At 32.2% G+C, this 20,860-nt stretch overlaps 1 protein-coding gene across 8 annotated transcripts in view; it reads right to left on the reverse strand.

Moving 5' to 3' along the window:
* The window catches only part of e(y)3 (PHD finger protein enhancer of yellow 3), a 117,874-nt gene that overhangs the window by 56,473 nt on the left and 40,541 nt on the right, over positions 1–20,860 (reverse strand). For all 8 annotated transcript variants that reach the window (XM_075377242.1, XM_075377241.1, XM_075377238.1 and 5 more), the window contains 3 exons: positions 16,013–16,138; positions 9,957–10,224; positions 4,462–4,599 (listed from right to left, as the gene is read on the reverse strand). In XM_075377242.1, the coding sequence (XP_075233357.1) occupies positions 4,462–4,599; positions 9,957–10,224; positions 16,013–16,138 (532 nt within the window). The remainder of the gene's footprint in view (positions 1–4,461; positions 4,600–9,956; positions 10,225–16,012; positions 16,139–20,860) is intronic.

Consider the following 20,860-nt stretch of genomic DNA (forward strand, 5'->3'; position numbering starts at 1 on the left):
TTTTTAACCTGACAATATATTTATTTAGTTGACAAATACATGGTGGGCTGACTTGATGGTATCTCGATTCCTTGGAACTAAGTTTATTACATGGTGGCTGGTGTCCTAGCTTGGACACCATATATATGAAATTTAATATAGGTAGTTTAAATAAGAAACAATAAGAAAAAAGTTACTGAACTCATAAAAAAATTTCCTTTTTGGATTATGTAATATGCCGAGATTGCATACAAATATAATGTTTAATAATAACAGAATATAAAATTTAGCATTGTCGATTCAAAAAAATAGATTTATGCCAGAGTCATTTAGAAAGTTCTTGACTGACACTGAGATCGTGCAAATATGACCCAAATGACTATGATATTTATCAAACATGAACCTTTAGATGCATACTGTGGATGTGCTGTAAAGTTACAGATGCATCCATTTTGTTGCTTGTTTGTGGCAATTGAGCAAAGCAAACAAGTTTGACATTTTCTGAAAAATAAACAGAATTTGAAGTTTGAACTATAATAAAGTACTTTGTTTTAACCTTTTGCTCCCTACAAACATTCCAATACGTCAGCAGCTAAATGTCTCTGCATGGTGACACACATAATGGTATGTTACAATCTTATTTACTATGCCCATACATGAATGTTCATTTTGTTAATACTAATAATGCATGCTGTTATGAATTTAAGCATTTTTTTTTCTATTTAGAAATGATACATTCAGAAGGTTATGTTTTTTGTTACTTTCTTAAATGGTATTCACCTTGCTAATATAAGAGAAGCGTTTTGGTTATGTTTATGTTATTCCATGTGTTGTAATGGCTAGATCTTTTATTTGTTATGATGAAATAATTCTGTATCTCACTTATCCTGCATCAGATATTAAAGATTCGGGGAAAATTAATGGTAATGATATATAATATTAAACGCAAGTGATAATGACAGTTTCGACTGACAAAAACTGATTCATCCGTGTTTTCAAGATTATCACAACCTCCTGCACTTTTAGAAACTAGTTGTAAACAGATTATAACATTAATATATAATATTTGTAAACAGTGAACAGTTTAGGGTGTAAATAGAATATTATATCTTTAGAATAAGGCTAGTTATTTTATTTTTATTAGAAATTAGACTTTAATTACCATGCACAAGTTTCAAGCTTATGTGGTGATATCATCAAGCAAAAAAAAAATTTATATGGAAGCTGTTTTGTTATTAGAATGTGGTATTTTACCTCTGGTGGGGGGGGGGGTTGTTATTTTGGCTGTATTTTCTAGTTATTATGTATGTTTAGTAGGTCTATACGTAATTTTATTTTATGCTCATAACATAAAAAAAGAAAAAAACAGTACCAGTATGTACACCTGTATAAAAATATTCTACTTATCAGTGCAACCTTTATTTATAATTAGGGATTCCATCTCCTTGGTTTATTTGGGTCCTTTTGTACAATTATTTAATAATGTACAGGTTCTAAGTTAAAAAACAGTAGAAATCAGTTGCTGCTAGTGCAAATCAAGTTTTAAAAAATAAAGTATTATTAGGGGGAAAAAAAAAAACTCAGGCTGTGGACACAGTTCACTCCAGAAATATTTAGGAATTAAAAGGTTTAACTCTTATGGAGCATATACAAGGAGCATACTAAAGGGGCATACAAAATTTCTTCCACTTTAAAGAATTTTTTCCCTTTGTTTTCAGTAGTAAAAAAGTGGGCTGCTGAATTTAAACGTACTCTTATACCTATTCAAGATGAAGACTGCTCAGAACACCCAAAAATCCTATGACCAATGAAATCATCAAAAAAATTTTCATTGGCATATTAAATGATCGCCAAATGAAGTATTTGCTGACATCACAAACAACTTGATAAGATTGTGTCAACTAATTTTACATAACGTTTTGGGTATGAAAAAGCTTTTTACCCGATGGGTGTCGTGTTTGTTAACAGTCAAACGCATTTTTGTTTGAACACTTCCCGAGGGTGTTTGGACTTATTTAAATGTGTTTCCGCTGAGTTTCTCCCATGTTTCATAGCATTTATATGAAACATGAATTCATCATTATACACAGAGACCAAACAGTGGCAGCAGGTGAAAGTGCATCTAAGTGAAAATGGTTCCATCACCAGGGAGAACTATGTTTCACTAGCGGATCAATTGTAGAGAATGTTTAGAAGGCCTGTGCCCTGTGATTTCCTTTTTGAATTAATTTAACACACACATTTCAGTTATAAAATAGAGTGACTATGAACAGATATTATATTACACTTGAATTGAAAAATAAGATAAATCACTGTCGATTAAGATCCTATATTATGAATGAACAAGTTCCAAATCTGAACTTAACTGAACAATACAATACAATCTATCTTATAAGAAAGAAGAAAATTAGAGGGTCACAGGACACTTACACGAATAAAGAAATAAACTTCTTTTTTTTCTTAACATTTTGACAGGCCGATTACTTTCCGCATATCCCTCGTAATAGTATGTTATTGTTATCTCTATTAATGATCTAATAGTGATATTGAAATAAATGTACTAATGATTCTTCTATTAAACTAAAAAAAATTATTTATCACACTACAAAATTTACAGTTCAATTTACAGAAAAATGAAAAAGAGCAGATTAATCTTCACAAAATTCTAAAAGCAGTGAAATTTTAATAGTTTCAATTTTTAATTAATTTCAAGCTTCGCATAACATATGAGCAGAATGTAGAAGTGTAACCTTTTTTGCCATATAATTTACAGTCTGTTCTTGTCCGGCTTCATCTATCACTTGAATTATCATCCTCCTGATATTTTCCTATATAAAACTTTCAAGGTTTTTACAATTCTCTGATCAATTGCTGTATTAAAGCCTTCATATTTGATGGTAAAAAAAAATGATTCTATGTTTTTTAAATTATAACTCGCTGTTCAACTGTCTAAAATTAAAGCTATTTTTCTTTTCTGACTGATTAATTTTTCATTCAGGTAAATCATAACAAATCAGACCTCCACACATTTTTGTCTAAATTATAGTTTACAAGCGGCAAGGGAGCGCCATGGAAACATCTAGGGTTTTTTTATTTACCTATAACAAGGAGTTCTTTTTTATTACTTCCATTCATGTTGCAAGTGATGGGAACTGTTACGCGATCTTTCTGCTTTTTAACACCCAAGTTGTCAATTTTTTAAAAAAAGTAATGAAAAATCAGGAAGTACTGAGAAATACAACACTAGTTCATTGCAATTACAGATATCACCAAGTTTGAAGTTTTTTAAAATTTCAGAAATGTAATTTTTACTCCAATAGTCTGTAACAGAGGTTGATCAACATTCAATCTTTCACAAAATGATTTCTTGTAACAATATTGTTTTTCTCTTTCGAACGAGACAGCCAAATCTGCTGGTTTGAAATCATGATCACCAAAGTTTTCTGCAAAAAGTTTGGCTTTTACTATTAAGATTCCACGACCGATGACTGCATTTAATGTTCTTACCTCAGTGAATCTATTAAGCATATTCAACATTTTCATTCATACCATCACGTTTCCACTTACTGTTCACATTATCATTTAGGACGACTGCAGCCTGCAATTTGTTGCGGATTTTAATGATGTGGGAAAGTGAAGCCTGAGAAAGTACCAGTGTATTGCAGCTTCTTGCTGATTACATGTACAAAGTTTCATCTTATTCTTTTAAACTTCTAATTTTTCACATAAATTTAAATCCTTACATTTATGTGACATGGCTTTGAAATTCACAAAAATTTCAGTACAGTACACAAAAAATAAACAAATAGACAAAATCACAAATGATCACGATGAAACAAAAGTAATACTGAACATTAACAACGTAAAGAAAACTAAAGATTTAAACAAACATATGAATCGAACTGTATGTGCAGAGAAAGATGAAACTTACTGAAAGACGAATGAATGGCTTTAAGTGTACTGCACTGCATGTATATTTAGTCTGCCATTTTTTTACCAATGAAATTCTGGCACCGCACTATTTATCCTTAGCCAGCTAGTGGCAAGACCATGGTACAATATGACCCTTTTCCTGGAAGTAATCAACTTAAACATTAAATATGGGTACTACAGTAAAGTGACAGCATAAACAATATAATGCAATGCGATACAAATAAATAATCCATTTTGTATTATAACAAATAAACGTAAAATATTAAAATGTTGATTCAATAAACCGATTCTTGATTCCATTACGCAAAAAAATTTATACAAATTTCCTGTATTTTGGTTTGGGTTTTAGAAAACGATTCAATAATCCAGCTAATTCAATTACCCAATGATTCTAATAATCAGCACCGGTACATTAAAAATTTTTATGTTGATATTTGCTATTGTATGGTTGTTTTTTTGACATTATATGAGAATTATATGAAGTTTTTGATATGACCAACAAACCGATATAAAAATGATATAATCAACAGCTTGTTGATTTTTACTTACCTGGAATCATCAGATGAGCTTGAATCATCGCTATCAGTTTGGCTGCCATCAGATCCACCACCATGTCTTTCATTTGGCTTCATAGGGCCATAAATTACTGTGTCAAGTGGAAAATAACGTAATTCATCAGGAGTGTAACTATAACAAAAAAATACACATTATAAACTACAAAACTAAATGAAAAATTTCTTAACCAAGCAACTAATAAGCATCACGATTGCAATGCATTTACAAGTACATCTCAACCACTAAAGTTGCAATCGCAATGCATTTTATCAAGTGTACTAAATCTCTTAGTTTCTTTAATTTTGAGAAATTTTAATGTTTTATATAACCATTTTAAAATCGCTCCTCAGCCTCTGGTACCATACTGCAAACTTGCAATGCATTACCGTATGCCTTTTCAGTAAGAGCAGTGTTCTACATTTTCATTGTTGGAGCTGTATAACAATCGGTGATGGTTAGTCAATCTACATTGCTGTAGAGTGTAATACAAAACAGGGGCATAGTGTGTTGCAATAGTGCTACTGTCGGCTAAATTAGGACAATTCCTTTGTGTCAGTGTCCCTATTTTCGTAGTTCATGAGGCCAAGGAAATTTCAGTTCCTCTGCCAAGTTCAGGAAGTGATTTCAATCTGACTTCACCAGTGGTCACACATTAGGAGCATTTTCGCTTTTGACTGTTTGAGCAGGGTTGTGTAAGAACAGACAGCCTTGCTTGGATTGCATTTGCAGATGCTCACCTAGTCTTGAGTTAGGTGCTAGGTTCAATCAACCTGATAGCATAGTGCCTGGCCGCTTCAGCTGGTGCATTTATTCAACAACAGCGGTATGGAGCAGCAATCTGGAGGAGACTGCCTGGACGACTTGGGGGATCTAGCCAAGGATTTGGTAGCTGTTGACCCCTTCACACAGCGAAGGTCGATCAGCAGGTATCTGCCAAAGCCACAGGTTTTGACTAAGGACCCTAAGGTCTGCTCAGGAGGAGTACCCTTACCTGCCCAGGATAAGGAGGAATTGCACCAAAAGCCTGAGGTAGCCTCTGCATCGAATTTGCAGAGAAGGTGTTGACTGGAACTGCACGAGGAGAGTGTGGTGGCGAGAGGCAAAACATGTTGGAAGGGCGTCCCCTACCGAAGTTGAAGGTGATGAAAAGCAGCAGTGTGATGGTCTGCCCTGAGCAGGAGGTCGCCAGGGGGAGGCCTGAGAAGGTGAGCTCCAGGGCTAAAGGTATAGGACAGATTGAAGAGATACGGACCGCATGGTCCAAGCTATCAGTGAAAAAGGAGTCGAGAATTTCAGCCAAGTTTTGGCAGCTTGTCGACTCATAGCTTTTGAAATGTAGCTTGATGGTTCTGAGCTTTCATTGAAGTGCAAAGGCCACCAGAGCACTAGCCAGATTTGGTCATTGATCAACTCTCGGGCAAGGTGGGCCAAGTGGTGGAAGGAGTCAAGGACTTCAAACTGGCAACAGGGTTCTTGGTGAGATCAACACCTCCTTGGAACGGGCGGAGGAGAAGGTGGAAAAGCCTGTCTCCTTCACTGCAATAACAGCTGCACCTGGCCCATGCGGGTTAGTCCCCAGCCACCAGTCCAGGTGCCAGCTACCAAAAATAAACCGGCCACCGTCAAGGTGGTCCCAGTAATGCCTGGTCTGGGGGCTTTGTCTGCAATGATGGAGCTGACTGTGATAAAGGTCCCGGGCCTGCGGACAGAAATGTTCCAGATCTCCCAGGTCAAGAAAACATGGGGCCATGGAGTGGTCCTGGAGGTCATAAGTGAGCAGGAGGCAAAGCAGCTACTGGAGGCCAATGTTCTGAAGAAGAACAGGCTGTAGGCTAGTTGCTGGCCGAGTGGAGGCCACAAATATTGGTGTACGATTTGTCAAGGGCAATGAGGGCAGAAGAGCCTGAAATCCTCAAGGTGGTACACAGCTAAAATGCAGCATTGGATATGGCTGTCGTGGGCTTCCTAAAGGGAACCAGGGTGATCTGGAAGTTGAGGTAAGAGATCTTGCCTAAGATCTGGCAGGTCTTGGTGGCCGGTGGTCGGCTATTCTTTGGGTGGACCTCTTGCATAGTTGTCAACCATACAGAAGTACCCCAGTGCTTCAAATGTCAAGACTTTGGTCACACCTCTCTTTACTGTAGAACACAGTCGGAGATATGTGATCATTACAACTTTGCTGGGCACAGAGCAGTTAACTGCCCTAATGAGACCACGCCTGTAAAGTGCGTTCCTTGTGCCTTGGTGAAAAGTTTTGATGCATCATCCCAGCCAGCCATCAATAAAACCATGAGGATTCTTGAAGAGTACGATCTCGCGGTCCTCTTGGTCCAGGAGCCATACATGGTCAGAGATAGGGTGACTTTCATGAGGTTGGATGAAAACTAACTACCTGGATGAAAAGAAACATTCATCCTATTGAGTATTAGGCATAATGAGAATAAAGGTAGCAACATCATTCCTGGTGAACGATGACTCATAGACTCAAATCGCAACAGGCAAGGGATGCATTACTGATAAGATGCATTGTGGTAACCAGTATCTGCCTGTGTGAGTATGTCTCATTTCTTCTATACTGCACTATTCGCTTAATTGCATTTTAAGTGATATACACAACACACAGTCTAGTGAATATAAAAATATCATAACTGTACATTAATTAACTATGTGAACATTTAAAAGTAAGCAAGATGTAAGCTGTGCGTTTTGTGAATGGGGCGGCAGATGCGATAAACTTGGAAATCATTTTGTAAATAAACACCCAATTGAACAACACAAAAAAAACAAAAGATCAAGCTAATATTTCTGTATTTTTTGTATAAATTAAGTGTCTGCAACCAATGTATTTTTATTACTTCTCTTTTTATAACTCATTACATACAACAAACTGGTCGGAAAAACGTAATAAACCCTCGTCTTAGTTTTGGGGAAATATCTGACTGAAAAAAAATGTGTTGGGGGAAATTTCAGGGGTCTGAACATTTTCTGCTCCCCTGCAGTCAGTTGAAACCTAAATTGGTACTTTTCAGTTGCGGTTTGGTAATCAAATATGAGTGAGTTATCAAAAAGTATTAAAATTCATAATTATTTACATGACTTAGGCAGCAAAGAAGATAGTAATGTGGCTATAGATGATTTTGATTTTGATAATCTAAGCGATTTATCTTTGGTTAATGAAGAATTGTTTGAACCTACTGAAAGTGTTTTGGGAAGTGATGATGACAACAATTCGGAACACAAGGTAAATAATAGTGACGAAGAATCTGTGATTCAACACATAGAACCTAAATGGGTAAGAGCATACCTTTCTGAATCAGAATTAATAGTCGAAAAAGAATTCAAAGTAAGGAATCCTGTCATAAACAACTACCAACAGAGAAGCAGTTTCCCTTTGGCATATTTCTACATTTTTTCTGACACAATTTGGAATCTGCTAATAAAAGAACCACAAGATGTAGGGCATCAATAGATACACTTGCCGCAAATCAAATTGCGGTTGTATCTGGTATGTTCAACCGCCCAGAAAAAATCCCGCAGCCATCTCTACTGCCCAGGTTGTAACTGTGGTATTCATCCACAATGCTTCCATAAGTTGGAACACTTTTCGAGCCCCAATAAGGCAGACAAAAAAAGAAATTGCCCTGAAGATACAGAGGATGGATCCAATTAGGGTTCCCTAGAGCACCAAAATGTTGTATATAGTATATGAATAACTTAGTTTTATTTTTCCTAGTAATGCAAGGTAGCTAAAAGTGTACATTTTCTTAAACACCACAAAATTGTGAATGTTATATATATATATATATATATATAAGTTTGGTTATGGTTATGATAGTGTTTGTTTGGTTTATGTGGAACGAAACTTTTGAAACTGAAAATGTTTTTTTTTGGTGATATTTCATCAAGACTTTCTCAAATAAAGTACAGCTATTGTGTTACATAATTATTCATTATTTTCTGAAAAAAATTATACATAACACTTTATAATTTATGAAAGAAAAAATAATTTTTTTAAAAATTGCTTGCAAAATGCCTAAAAAAAGGTAAGCAGCTGAAGATAATATAGTCAGCAGGTTTTGAGTTAATTTAAAATCTAATCATTTTTCTCTTTAATTATTTACAGCATTAATATTTAATTAAATAAAAATTAGTAAAAATCAACTTAATAAGCAACAAATAAATACAACTTTAAAATTATGTATACACATTTTCATATTACATTAACATTTATATTATATTCATATATTCAATAAAATGTTCATCAAGATTTTTCGAAACTTTTAACGAATTAACTTTTAATCTTAATTAGAAACTGTCAATTTCTGAGAATTCCTTAAAATTCTCCTATGTTTAAAATAACAATATTTTCCTTGAAATAACAATTAAGTAGATTTAAATTTGATAAATGTTAGAATAAACTGAAACGGCATGAATTCACAATTTACATCAACTGATACAGCTTTCTTTTTTCACCTTCAACTAATCTGTCCTAACAAGCCATGCAAAATGAGTTCTTCAACCCATGATATGAAGTAAAATATGAACAGAAGAGAAAAAGATACAATAATAAAAAGATAATAAAGAGAAATAAGATAAGATAATAAAAATAAAAAGCAACAAAGTAATAAAATCTTTTATTTTCATAGAATTTTTTTTGTCTTTATTTCTCTTAAAATCTGAAGGCTCTAGACAACTCCAATCTTTGTTACTAGCATCTTGGAAATAAAAAGAAGCAAGACATAAATAATATGTTCACACTTGAAACTTTTTTTTTATTGATGCAATAACCCTTATGATAAATCTTTACAACCTTAGTTCTTAATCAATAATGTGACTGCTACGTGCAAATACTGACCAATTCCCACATAAAATAAAAAAAAAAAAAAAAAAAAACAAAATGTAACAACTGTTTTTATCAGCGTTAACACTCCCATCAGTATACTGTATTTATGACTTCAGCTTTAACTACTAAACTTGTAGGTTTACAATTATTGTACTGATCAGTGTTACGATCTATTATCAACAGAATTCAATAACAATTTTAAATTGTAGTTACTAAAAATAAATAATAACAAGTAATATAAAATTCTGCTGTGCCTGAACTTCCATCTGCATGAGTGTCTTTTAATGAATTTCTACAATTGCATCTCAAGTTTCAATTCTCCCTTTTAACTTTATTTTGATATTAATCTGAAATCATTTCTAATGATTAGTATTACTGATGATGATACTAATCTTAATGAAATGGCCAATAAGCATATGAATCATTGAAGCGAGTGATGATGATGTTGAAAAAATGGTAACTAGTTAATTACATACTAGTTGTAATGGTGAATTTAAATGAAAACTGGATAACTTTTGTTCCTAAAGGTTTAAATTTAAAATAATACATTTAAAATTCAATAACCTTTTTTTAACTCATTACAGTAGGTATAATGAAAATACTAGAACTAAATTTTTAAAACTAAATTAACAATAATAAGAAATACCTCTTATAGAAATCACTAAACTGCCCAGGAATCAATGCAACCGGATAATTACTGATACGACGTGGCTGATCTGCTGTAGGACACATTTTTAATCCTTTGGTCTTAGGATAATGTACTACTAATGACTGAAGATCTAATGAACATCGTCTATGTTCTGCTCTTGTTTTATTTAAATTACTATTCCAACTAGCTGCCGACTGGATAGCTTCTTGTTTAGAATCTGTTCTTTGTTCTAACTTCTTTTTATCTAATAAACTGCACAACGCCGCTAAACAAACAAAAAATTACAAATGGCTTGTTAAAAATAGATTTAAAATTGTTAATATTTGAATAACCTTATTTACATGTATAGTCGTAAACAGTTTAATTAATACAATGAAACAAACTAGCCAAAAGAAATCTCTTTATAAAATCAGACATAAAAAAGCCACAAAAAAAAATCAGTCTATAAATATTAATAATAAGTTATAACAACCGATGTTATTATTACAAGTTTAATTTTAATTGCTGAATCTGCATCAAGAAACCGCTTCTAAAACCGGTTTAGCTTCCAAAAAAAATGTTCCAACTTTCGGCTATTCCCAAAATATAAATTATGGATAATCAAAATCTGATAAAAAATATGCACAATCACATTTACTCTTAAACATATTTTCCATGAATAAAGTAGCAAAAAACCAATAACCATTATGTTACAACAGAAAGTAACCCAGCAAACTGCTGGTTGTTACTAAAACCCAGCAGTTTTCAGAAGCAATAAAATTTATATGATTATTCTTGTTGTTCTCATCCAAACATTTAAAAAAATATTACAGTGCATTTATAGAACCGCATTACTTACGGATAAAAAAAAACAGAGCAAAATTATTCTTTTTTTTCAGTCTGAATCAAGTTAAGCAAAATTTCAGGACAAGTTTTTTATCAAATATTATATGAAACTGTTGAATATTTTGCAATGCAAACTTTTCCCATGGATTAACTAATGTTTTATAAAAAAAAAAAAAAAAAAAAAAACTATAAAAACTGAAATAAAAATCTCATGAATATTAGCCATATAAGAAATTTAATTAAAGTAATAGGTGAGATTTTCCTCAGACAGCATTTATGCTAACTGTTCTAACATACGAAATATTTATTACAACACTAAAGTAATTACTTCTTAAAATTGGTTTGAATTTTTTTGGCATAGGATTGCAATAAAACTTTAAAATTGTACTTTTGTCAATAAAAACTGTATAAAGACTAAGATTCCAACATTTAACAGAGTACAAATAATCATACACAACTATATGCAAATACATTCTACAAATTCTTAATGACCCTCAAGAAAAATTCTGAAAGGATATCTGTCAAAAAGGCAGTACATTACATTTTTTCAAAATTTATTAACAGTTTTAGATACCATATACAAATTTTAGTAAATTAATTCATAAGTATTTTATTACTTAAAAAATATTTAAGAAACTATAATATTATTATAGTTTATATGAACATGTATTCACACCGGTATAAACCATGGCAACAAGCATAATCCTGTCACAAACTTAAGCAGATTCAATAGCAACTGCTTTTGTTAAAATTTTCTCTTTCAAGAAGCACGACTACAATTTATAAATATAAAATTATAAATAATTTTTATTTCAAATCACATATAAGAAAGTACAGGAAGTCAGTCATATGAAGTATGAAATTCAACCGAGTCGGTTTCTCCAGCATGCAGATTTAAATTCTTTAAAATTACATAACATGTAGAAATGTAATAATCAGTTAAAAATAATTACAACTCAATGATTGTCTAATTCATTTTTTACCAACAATAAGAATAATGGTGCTCAAGTACAAAACACAAAAACAAGTTTATATGAATGCTTCAGTGTCAATAGAAAAATAATACGATACAACTGCTTCCATAAAGAATTCATTCAAGATTTCCTAATTCTCATTATCAGCCTATCAACATCTTCTTCTTTTTCCTGTTTAGCCTCCGGTAACTACCATTTAGATAATTCTTCAGAGGATGAATGAGGATGATATATGTATGAGTGTAAGTGAAGTGTTAGTCTTGTACATTCTCAGTTCGACCATTCCTGAGATGTGTGGTTAATTGAAACCCAACCACCAAAGAACACCGGTATCCACGATCTAGTATTCAAATCCATGTAAAAATAGCCTATCAACATCTGCATAAACTGAAAATAACATTTGATAAAATTAGAGGTGTAAGAGATATTCCAAGATCAAATAGGCCTAGAACTAGTGCAATTTAGAAAAAAAGCAACTTGCGACAAGAGATATTAACAAAAAAAAAAACCACCAAATATCAATGAGGACTTGTATTAGCAAGAAATAACCAAAATAATTGAAATTTTAAGCATTTTCACCCATGATAGATTACTTCATGTACTTTGTGAACATGGTTTTGACAGAAGAGTGGAATTTTGTGAGGAATTTATTTCTTGTGAAGCAGATCCAATTTTCAAGCTCAGTTAAACACACTTCAAATTGAATGGCCTGGTAACAATAAGAGTGATTTATCATATACAAATTCTCACGTAATTTTTGAGAAGAAATTGAATGTACTCTGAGTTCATATGGCTGTGGGATCACAAAAAAAAGAGTAGAAAGCTTATTCTTTGAAGGAAATTGGGAATTTATAAGATGTTATTCCCTAGCTGTTCAATATCAGCCACCCCAATGCTTAACAGCAAGATGAGATGAAACTCTCCTCATTGAGTCGTCAAGTTAGCACAACCTCAAATAGCCTTTTACAGAATATTGTTCTGATGAACAACTAAGTGATCATCACATAAGGGATGATTTAAAGCCTAGTGATTTTGTGTTCTGGAGAGCCATGAAAATCACAGTACTTTTTCAAATCCAAATAATCTAAACTACTTCAAATTATCATTATTTTATAAAACTCACTGAAAATAATACGTAATTCAGCGGTTAATCACAATGGTTAATTCAGTGGTAATCAGTGGTTAATCAGGAATACAAAGTGCAATAGGATGACATTTTTGAATACTTCTCTGATGTGTATTAAACTAGTAATAATAACAAATTTTCTCAAAGCAACGGTAAGTCAAATTTACTCAATCAACAATCTAAGTCTACGACTACATTTTATTAATGTTAATCAACCATCACTATCGATGGCAATAGTAAAGTAAGAAATTTTATATCATGAATTTAAAAAATAAATATTGTACATTAAAATCTAGTTACATTAGATACTATTCAAAAGAATTTTATCAGCGATTACTTATTTGAATGTCAAGTTAAGATAAATGTAAATGTCAGTAATATTGAAATATAGCTCTTCTTAGCAAAATATTGCTGTATCCATTTAACAAACATTACATGTATTAACTACAAAGAAAAATTATATCTTTTAAAACACTTTCAGAAATATCCAAACCTGTTTTCTCTTTGTAATTACTTTTTAATGACGAATAAAATTATGTCGATTGTAAATATGTTTTATGTTGTTGCCATGTTAGAACTTTCAATTTCTGTTACTAAATATTTAAACATGATTAGATAATTTTTTGTTTTATAATTTGTTTATTCTTTGAAAATTTTTTTTAATAATGTGTTACTGTATGCTTATATGTATTAGGTGTTTTCAAGTTCGACAGATTTTATAACCAAAATATTTCATAAATTCACACCCTCTATATAATGATTATCAATGCTAATCTTGTCTTTTAGTTGTCTTATAATGATTATCAATAAATGTTATATAAAACAGGAAAAAATAAATATTAATCCCAGTACTAGCTCCAGTCAACTTAGTAAAGAAAAAAATCCACGATTCTTTAAAACAATTTTTGTCTACGTCTTAAGACTGGCATTGATGACTGCTTCCAACCTTGAAAATATTACTGAATCAGAATTTTTCTCAAAAAAGAGAACCCGCATTTCCATTTAGTTGGGCCCAGGCCTGCTACTAAGAAAATACAATCTGCTACCTGGATCCTGTACTCAAATAGAAGCCCTCGTTTAAAATTTATAATGTAGTAGTTTATAAGTCACATTAATTGTGATATTAGGTGAGATGAAAAAACACTACATAATTAATTATAAAATTTATAATCTGCACATTAATATGAAATGTGAAAATTAGTTTAAATGGCATACATAATAGGTTGATAAGGTAATTTGAGTAGAAAGGGCTCAAGAAAAAAGCCTATTAAGACAAAAAATGGTAGTGGCTGTTTCACTGCAAACAGTGGCTATTTTTAGCAACTACTAACCGACCAAAGAGTACAAAATAGACAAAATGAAAGATATATATACACAAAATGATATTTTAGTCATTAAGAATCACTGTAATTATTGTCATGTAGCTTATTATGAAGAATTTTATAATAGATATAACATGTTTATTTAATAAAAACATATCTTGCATACATTTTAGTCATTAAACCCATTACAAAATGGCTTTTAAATAAACATACATAAGTTGGTGCATACTACCGGTAGAATGGGAACTAACCACAAAATAATCATATTTGCGAGGGCTACTTTTTAAGCATGGTCCGTTTTTTTAATACGAACAAAACTGATAAAGAAATTGTCAAAAAAAATTTTTATTTCACTCTTTACACTTTATGCTACTTTACATAATTACCTTGTTTATTTAAGCATTTATCCCAACATTTTACTTAATTGTTTATGCCCACGTCATAGAAATCAGTCACCTGTGAATATAACTAGTCTTCAATTGTTGTTTTCACTTCTTCATTGGTGTCAAACCGCTGACTGCCGAGAAGTCTTTCAAGCAGCAGAACAGGTGGTAATCGCTCAACGCAAGGTCCTGGCTGTACACTGGGTGATAAATTTGCTCCCATCCAAAAGAATTGATTAACTCTAGAGTTTGAGTAGCAGAATGAGGTCGTTCATTGTCATGCAACAACAAAACTCCTGATATCAGTAGGCCATTTATGTGGCCTACAGAGTAGTTGCACTTATTTAACCCTGTCAAGGTCTTGCAGTATGCATCTGAGTTTAATGCTGTTACTTTGGGCACAAAACTGATTAACAGGACACTGTCTATCCCAAAACACAGTTGCCATACATGATCTTGCGTGTGACATTGTCTGTTTGACTTTCACTTTGACTGGAGATGTTGTGTGTCGCCATTCCATTGATTGCCGCTTTGATGCTGATGTGATGTGAGAAACCCATGTCTTGTCCCCTGTGACAATGCAGTCTTAAACTTCATTGTATAGGGATAAAAATGTTAAAGCACTAACCATTCTGCTTTTTTATGTATTCTTTAGAAAGCAGTCCAGGAACCTATTGCAAAGCACACTTTTTTCAACTGCAAGATTTCAGAAACAATTTTGTAAAATTTTGTATTTTGCATCTTGAAACTTGTGGGAATATCGGTGACAAAGTGGAACGTGAATCACCAATCTTCACAAATTTTAGTGTCAACTTTGCGCACCAAATTGTCTGTGATTACAGAAGTCTGACTTTATCATGATTCATCATGAATATTGTCCACCTGTCCTTGAACAGTCTCACCCATTTAGCACTTTGCTGTCACTCACTGAATTAAGCCCGTAATTCTGGCGATGAATGTCTGCTGCTAACATATTCCTCGCGATCAAAAATCAGATCAATTACCAGATTTTATAACTGGCAAACAGCTCAATTATCTGAAACATTTGAACTTCCTAATACAAACCATACACAGTGATGCTACAACTGCAAATAGCATCTGCATTTGTGCAAGACATGTCGGAAGCCGGAGCACACGTGCATTTCAACAGCCACACAAAATTTACACAGCTGCAGCCAATCACACCTTTAAAAAATAGCACTTGCATATTATTTTTAAAAAGAGAAAACTACTAAGCGTATATTTCATTTTTATGAATACTTACATTTTGTTTAAAAAAATTAAACAAATATCTTATACTTTTATTCTACACCCTTCATATACGATGATCCTGTTACACATTACGACTAATATCAAAATAATCTTAAATCCATACTCGGAATCTGATTGACTGATTTATCTACTTTTCTTTTTTAAAGTATACCTTTCTGTTTAGAAGATAATTCACGTGCTTGTTTTTCTCGTATGTGTTTACGAAATTCTTCATACTTTTCAGGGAAATCAGCAAACATTATATCAAGAACTTCTGCACTGCTTACAGCTGTCAGTCCTGTAATATTGTACAAAAAATCATAATACTTCAAAGATCACAATACAATAGACAGATTAATTTATTGAAAAATATTGTATTTTAGGTGTTGTAAGAGAGACGGTTATAAACAATCGACCAGATATGAGATACTACTTAATCCTGAAATGGTGTAGTATCCTGAAAATGGTTATACTGGAGGATTACCATCCTCCAATATAACAATCATCCTATGTTAGTTTACTAGGGAAAATTAAGTACATAAAGATTTCTTATTTTCTCCTTCACCAAGCCAAATATCCTATCGAATATTGGCATGTCAAGCCCACATAAATACAAGTGATATTCAGGCCTATAAGTAAAGCCTTCACTGTTCAGGGATTAACTTAATAATAAACACCATAATCTAACAGAAAATAACTCTGCTTAGAACTACTTGTATCTTACAGCAGTACTAAGTACAAATCATAGTACTTGATAACTCTAGATTAGATTCCTTAAAAAGGAGTTTTTATATATGCAATATATATGTATTTGACATTTTCTTTAAGGATAAAATTTAACTTTGAGCTATTGCAAAGTATTTTGTTTCAAAAGATGGGAAAACTCAAAAGGTTTCAGAATTTTTTCGGTACATACAAAAAGCTTTACATTCTACTTTAACCTTTGCTGGTCCAATGTCAGCTGTCAGCCAAATCTGCTATTTTCCCATACAGATCCATTGTCAACTACCTGCCGACGGCTGTTACACAATGCTCAGTATAGCTCTTTTAAGTTACCCATTGAATATTTTCTAATAGTATCACTTCATACCAATAGATGTCTCTATATGCTTGCTCTTTACATGTTTGTTGGCAAAATAATGTCTCCAGAAGCCAACTTTTCTAACCAAAATCTCAACACTTGTCAGCTGTGTATTCATAGACAACAAAGATGACTTCCAGTTCCGGATTATTCCGGTGCAATAATCTCACATGTACCAGATGAGATGAGATTAGTAATTATGCGTTTGATAGTGATGATTTATTTAGCGATAAAGTAAATGTGCCAGAGGATAATTTTAGTATTTCAAATGATGATAATTACCATTCAAATATAAATAATGTGAAAGTTGATAATAGTTCTAACCTTGTTGAATGTGCACGGTCAAACTATACGGTTAATGATCCTAATCTACAAAAATTCCAATTTACTTTTATACTAAAATTTTACTTAGGCCTAAATAATAGACCGCTAAATGAATTAGGATAATTCCAATTATTTTTTACCGATGAATTGTCATTAGAAATTGTAAATGCTACAAATAAATACGTAAAAACAAAAATTCAAAGAACTGAAAGCTTTAGTAGGAGTTATTTTAAACATGGGAACTGATCCAAAACCCGAACTTACTGATTATTTTTCTGAAAACTGGTTACACCAATATCAATTTTTTAAATATGCATTCACTAGAGAAAGATTTTTTCCAGTTATTCTGGTGTCTACACTTGACTTCTCCTGAGCCTAGTCTCCAGCGTACTAGACTTAGGTGCAATAAAATAAGAAATATTAGTGAATACATTGATAAATGTAGACAGCTATTCATATCATCCTACAACATGGCTATTGATGAAAGCACTTTAGGGTACAAGGGAAGAATGCAGTGGAAGTGTTACAATCTGATGAAGCCTGCGAAATAGGGACTTTGTATTTAATGTCTTTCTGATTAAGCTACTGGATATGTCGCATCCTTATTATGGTAAACATACAACAGAAAGTTTAGTCAGGTCAGACCTTCCTTTCACTGCCAGAATAGTTATACAGCTAACTCAGACCTTACTACAAAATTCAGATGGCACCGACTTTCATGTTGTTACTGATTGTTTCTATATGACTTACAATTTAGCTTTAGCATTAAGAAAACTGAACATTTATACCGCTGGAATTGTGCGAACAATTCAGACTGCTGCATTTGGACTAATAGTTTTTAATCTACTGACAAAAGAATAACTTAAATTACAAGTGCATCAAGTCTTGGCTATGAGACATACTATGGGATATACAAACATACTGTGTGATGTACATACTGTGGAACATGCACCTTTACACGAAAAACTGTGAAGTGGTGTAATAAACTTTTTTTTAGCTTGTTGAGGTATCGGTTGTGAATAGTTTCACGTTATATAAATTAGATCTTAAGGAAAAGAGGGTACAAAAGAATGCATCCACATAAAATTTAGAAAAGCCATCATTCAGCAATTAGTGGGAGACATAAGAAATAAAACTGGTAAAAAATGAGGCAGATTTTCTTCTTTTGATGAAGAAAAAATACTAGATGGCAAACCTCATTTGCCATATGGCTGCGCCATATGCAGCAACAGGGCAGTGAATGGGAAAGAAGAGAAACTAATTTTTTTTATAAAACAAGTGACAGAAAACCAGGTCTTCCCCCTGGATAAGTGCTTTAAAAAGTACCACATTAAAAAAATGTTTAAAGACATAAAAATCAATGTATATTTAATTAAGATAGTTTTACGATACAACAATAACAACAGAACATTGGAAACAAAATAAAAGCAAGAACGTAAAAGTTGTACTTATATTGTTGGGTAAAATTAGCAAAAACAAAATGACACATAGCTCGTATTTGCCAAAAGAAATTGGACTTCAATTATCACACAAATAAACTGCATATAGGCTAATATTGAAAATCTACCATTTAACATAGCCTGAAAACAAAAGAACTTAAAACTCCTTTTTTTACAATCATATACTTAAAAAATTAAATGAAATTACGAAATAAACTTAACTTAATCCTATACAGTATTTATACAAGGAATATCAGCTGAATCAACATATCAATTATAATACTAAATGACAAATACATAAATATACATTTTTCAAAAAATCATTTTGAAAATCTTTTGTATTAAATACTAGTCTAAAAACAGTTTAATTAACTAAATACATTATTATTCAAACTACAAGATGGAATACAAAAGCAATAAATATTACTAGATCAAATCACAATATTAATTACAAAGAAGTCCAAAATCATAACTTCACTTCAGGGGTTATTTTCTTTAGATTAATTTAAGAAAAGTAATAAGAATTAAGTTCATGAATAAATAAGAGTTAATCTTTGCTCTTAACCAGTTAAATTAAATGATAGAGTCAGTATTTAAAAACATTTCAAGTAAGAACGTAATTTACCCTCAGCAACTGACTTTTAATGAACAACCAGAATATTATTAATAATAGTTGTCATAACATATAAAAGATGTCACACATGAAAAATAATAACACAACCTTTATCTAAGTCACCTTTCATGACTAGACTTGAATGAAGAAATGGTTTTTTAAGCCAATCTTGAATTTCAAATTCATAATGTACAATTAATTGAGTATTTCACTAATTTTACTAATAACATAACTGTTTAATATAGTAAATAATGAATAATTTTAATTTGCCTTAATTACACATTATTTTTTGTAAAAAATGAACTCGTGGATTAAAGTACACATATATACATACAGTTTATCCTTGGTGTGATATATAGTGGTGTATCAGAAAATACAGAGGTAACGCTTTGTTACTAGAAATTGAATACGGAACATCACAAATTTGTAATAACCAGTTTGGAAGATCTTGCTTCGATAAATTTGGCTGGTTTGTAGTAACTGAACCACTTTCAACAGAGTGCAACAAGACGATATGGCGACCAAGTATTACCACACTAAAACGAGGAAGACAACGTGACTTATTTTCAGTAACTAACTTCTGTAAGATCAAAATAAGTATAAGTCCAATATTGATTGTGTAACACATAAAAACAACGCTTCTAGTACGAACACGTTATGGTTATACGTTATAGTATATAATACGTTATGGTATCTAGTACGAACACAAAGGCGATGAGAATAGCCAAACTATACGAGAGAGAGAAACGTGAAAGCGAATCGCAGGCAACCATACATCATGAAAGTCAGGTCCACTTTAACTAAAAGAAGTGGCATGATGAGAAGAGGGGGAAACAAACTAGGCAATGGACAGAAGATTGTGTGTGTAAACAATAAGAGGTAGTGTGCTAGTATTGGTGAAAGAAATTAGCATAAACGGGAAGTTTGGGTACGAAAGAACATAACAAACGATTAATTTTATAAGCAAGCAGACCATTAAAAGGGTTACGTAAGACTGATAAAATAATTGCTGAATACGAACAAGTTGAAGAAATGACGTGATCGCAGACAAAGAAAATTAGACTTCTAGGAACTTTGACAACATTAAAATTAGAGATAACAAAAACAGTTAAGACTAGTTTGGTTAAATAGAAATTGCTTTTATGAAACATTGCAATCACAGCTGACTAAAATAATAACAAAAACATTATTGGATTAAAACCTACTTTACGCATTGGCGTAAACATACATTCCATAAATTAATTGTTGTGGAAAATCCATGTGCATGTTAAATAGGATCGGAAAGGGTTAAAGGAATCTTCCCATTTGTTTTAATGGTAAAAAATGGACGGCTGAATTTAAACATGGTCGTATATCCATTCAAGACGACAAATGTTCAAAACTTTCAAAAACAGCTACGACCAACTAAATTGTCACAAAAACTCACATTGGCATATTAAATGATCACTTACTGAAGGTATACAAGCATGCTGACATCACAAACATCTTGATAAAGCGTGTGTCCACTTCAATGATGTTTTGAATATGGAAAAGCTTTTCACTCAATAGTGCTGTGTTTGTTAA

This window comes from Lycorma delicatula, chromosome 10 (genome assembly GCF_047948215.1).
Source record: "Lycorma delicatula isolate Av1 chromosome 10, ASM4794821v1, whole genome shotgun sequence".
Classification (NCBI taxonomy): Eukaryota; Metazoa; Arthropoda; class Insecta; order Hemiptera; family Fulgoridae; genus Lycorma; species Lycorma delicatula.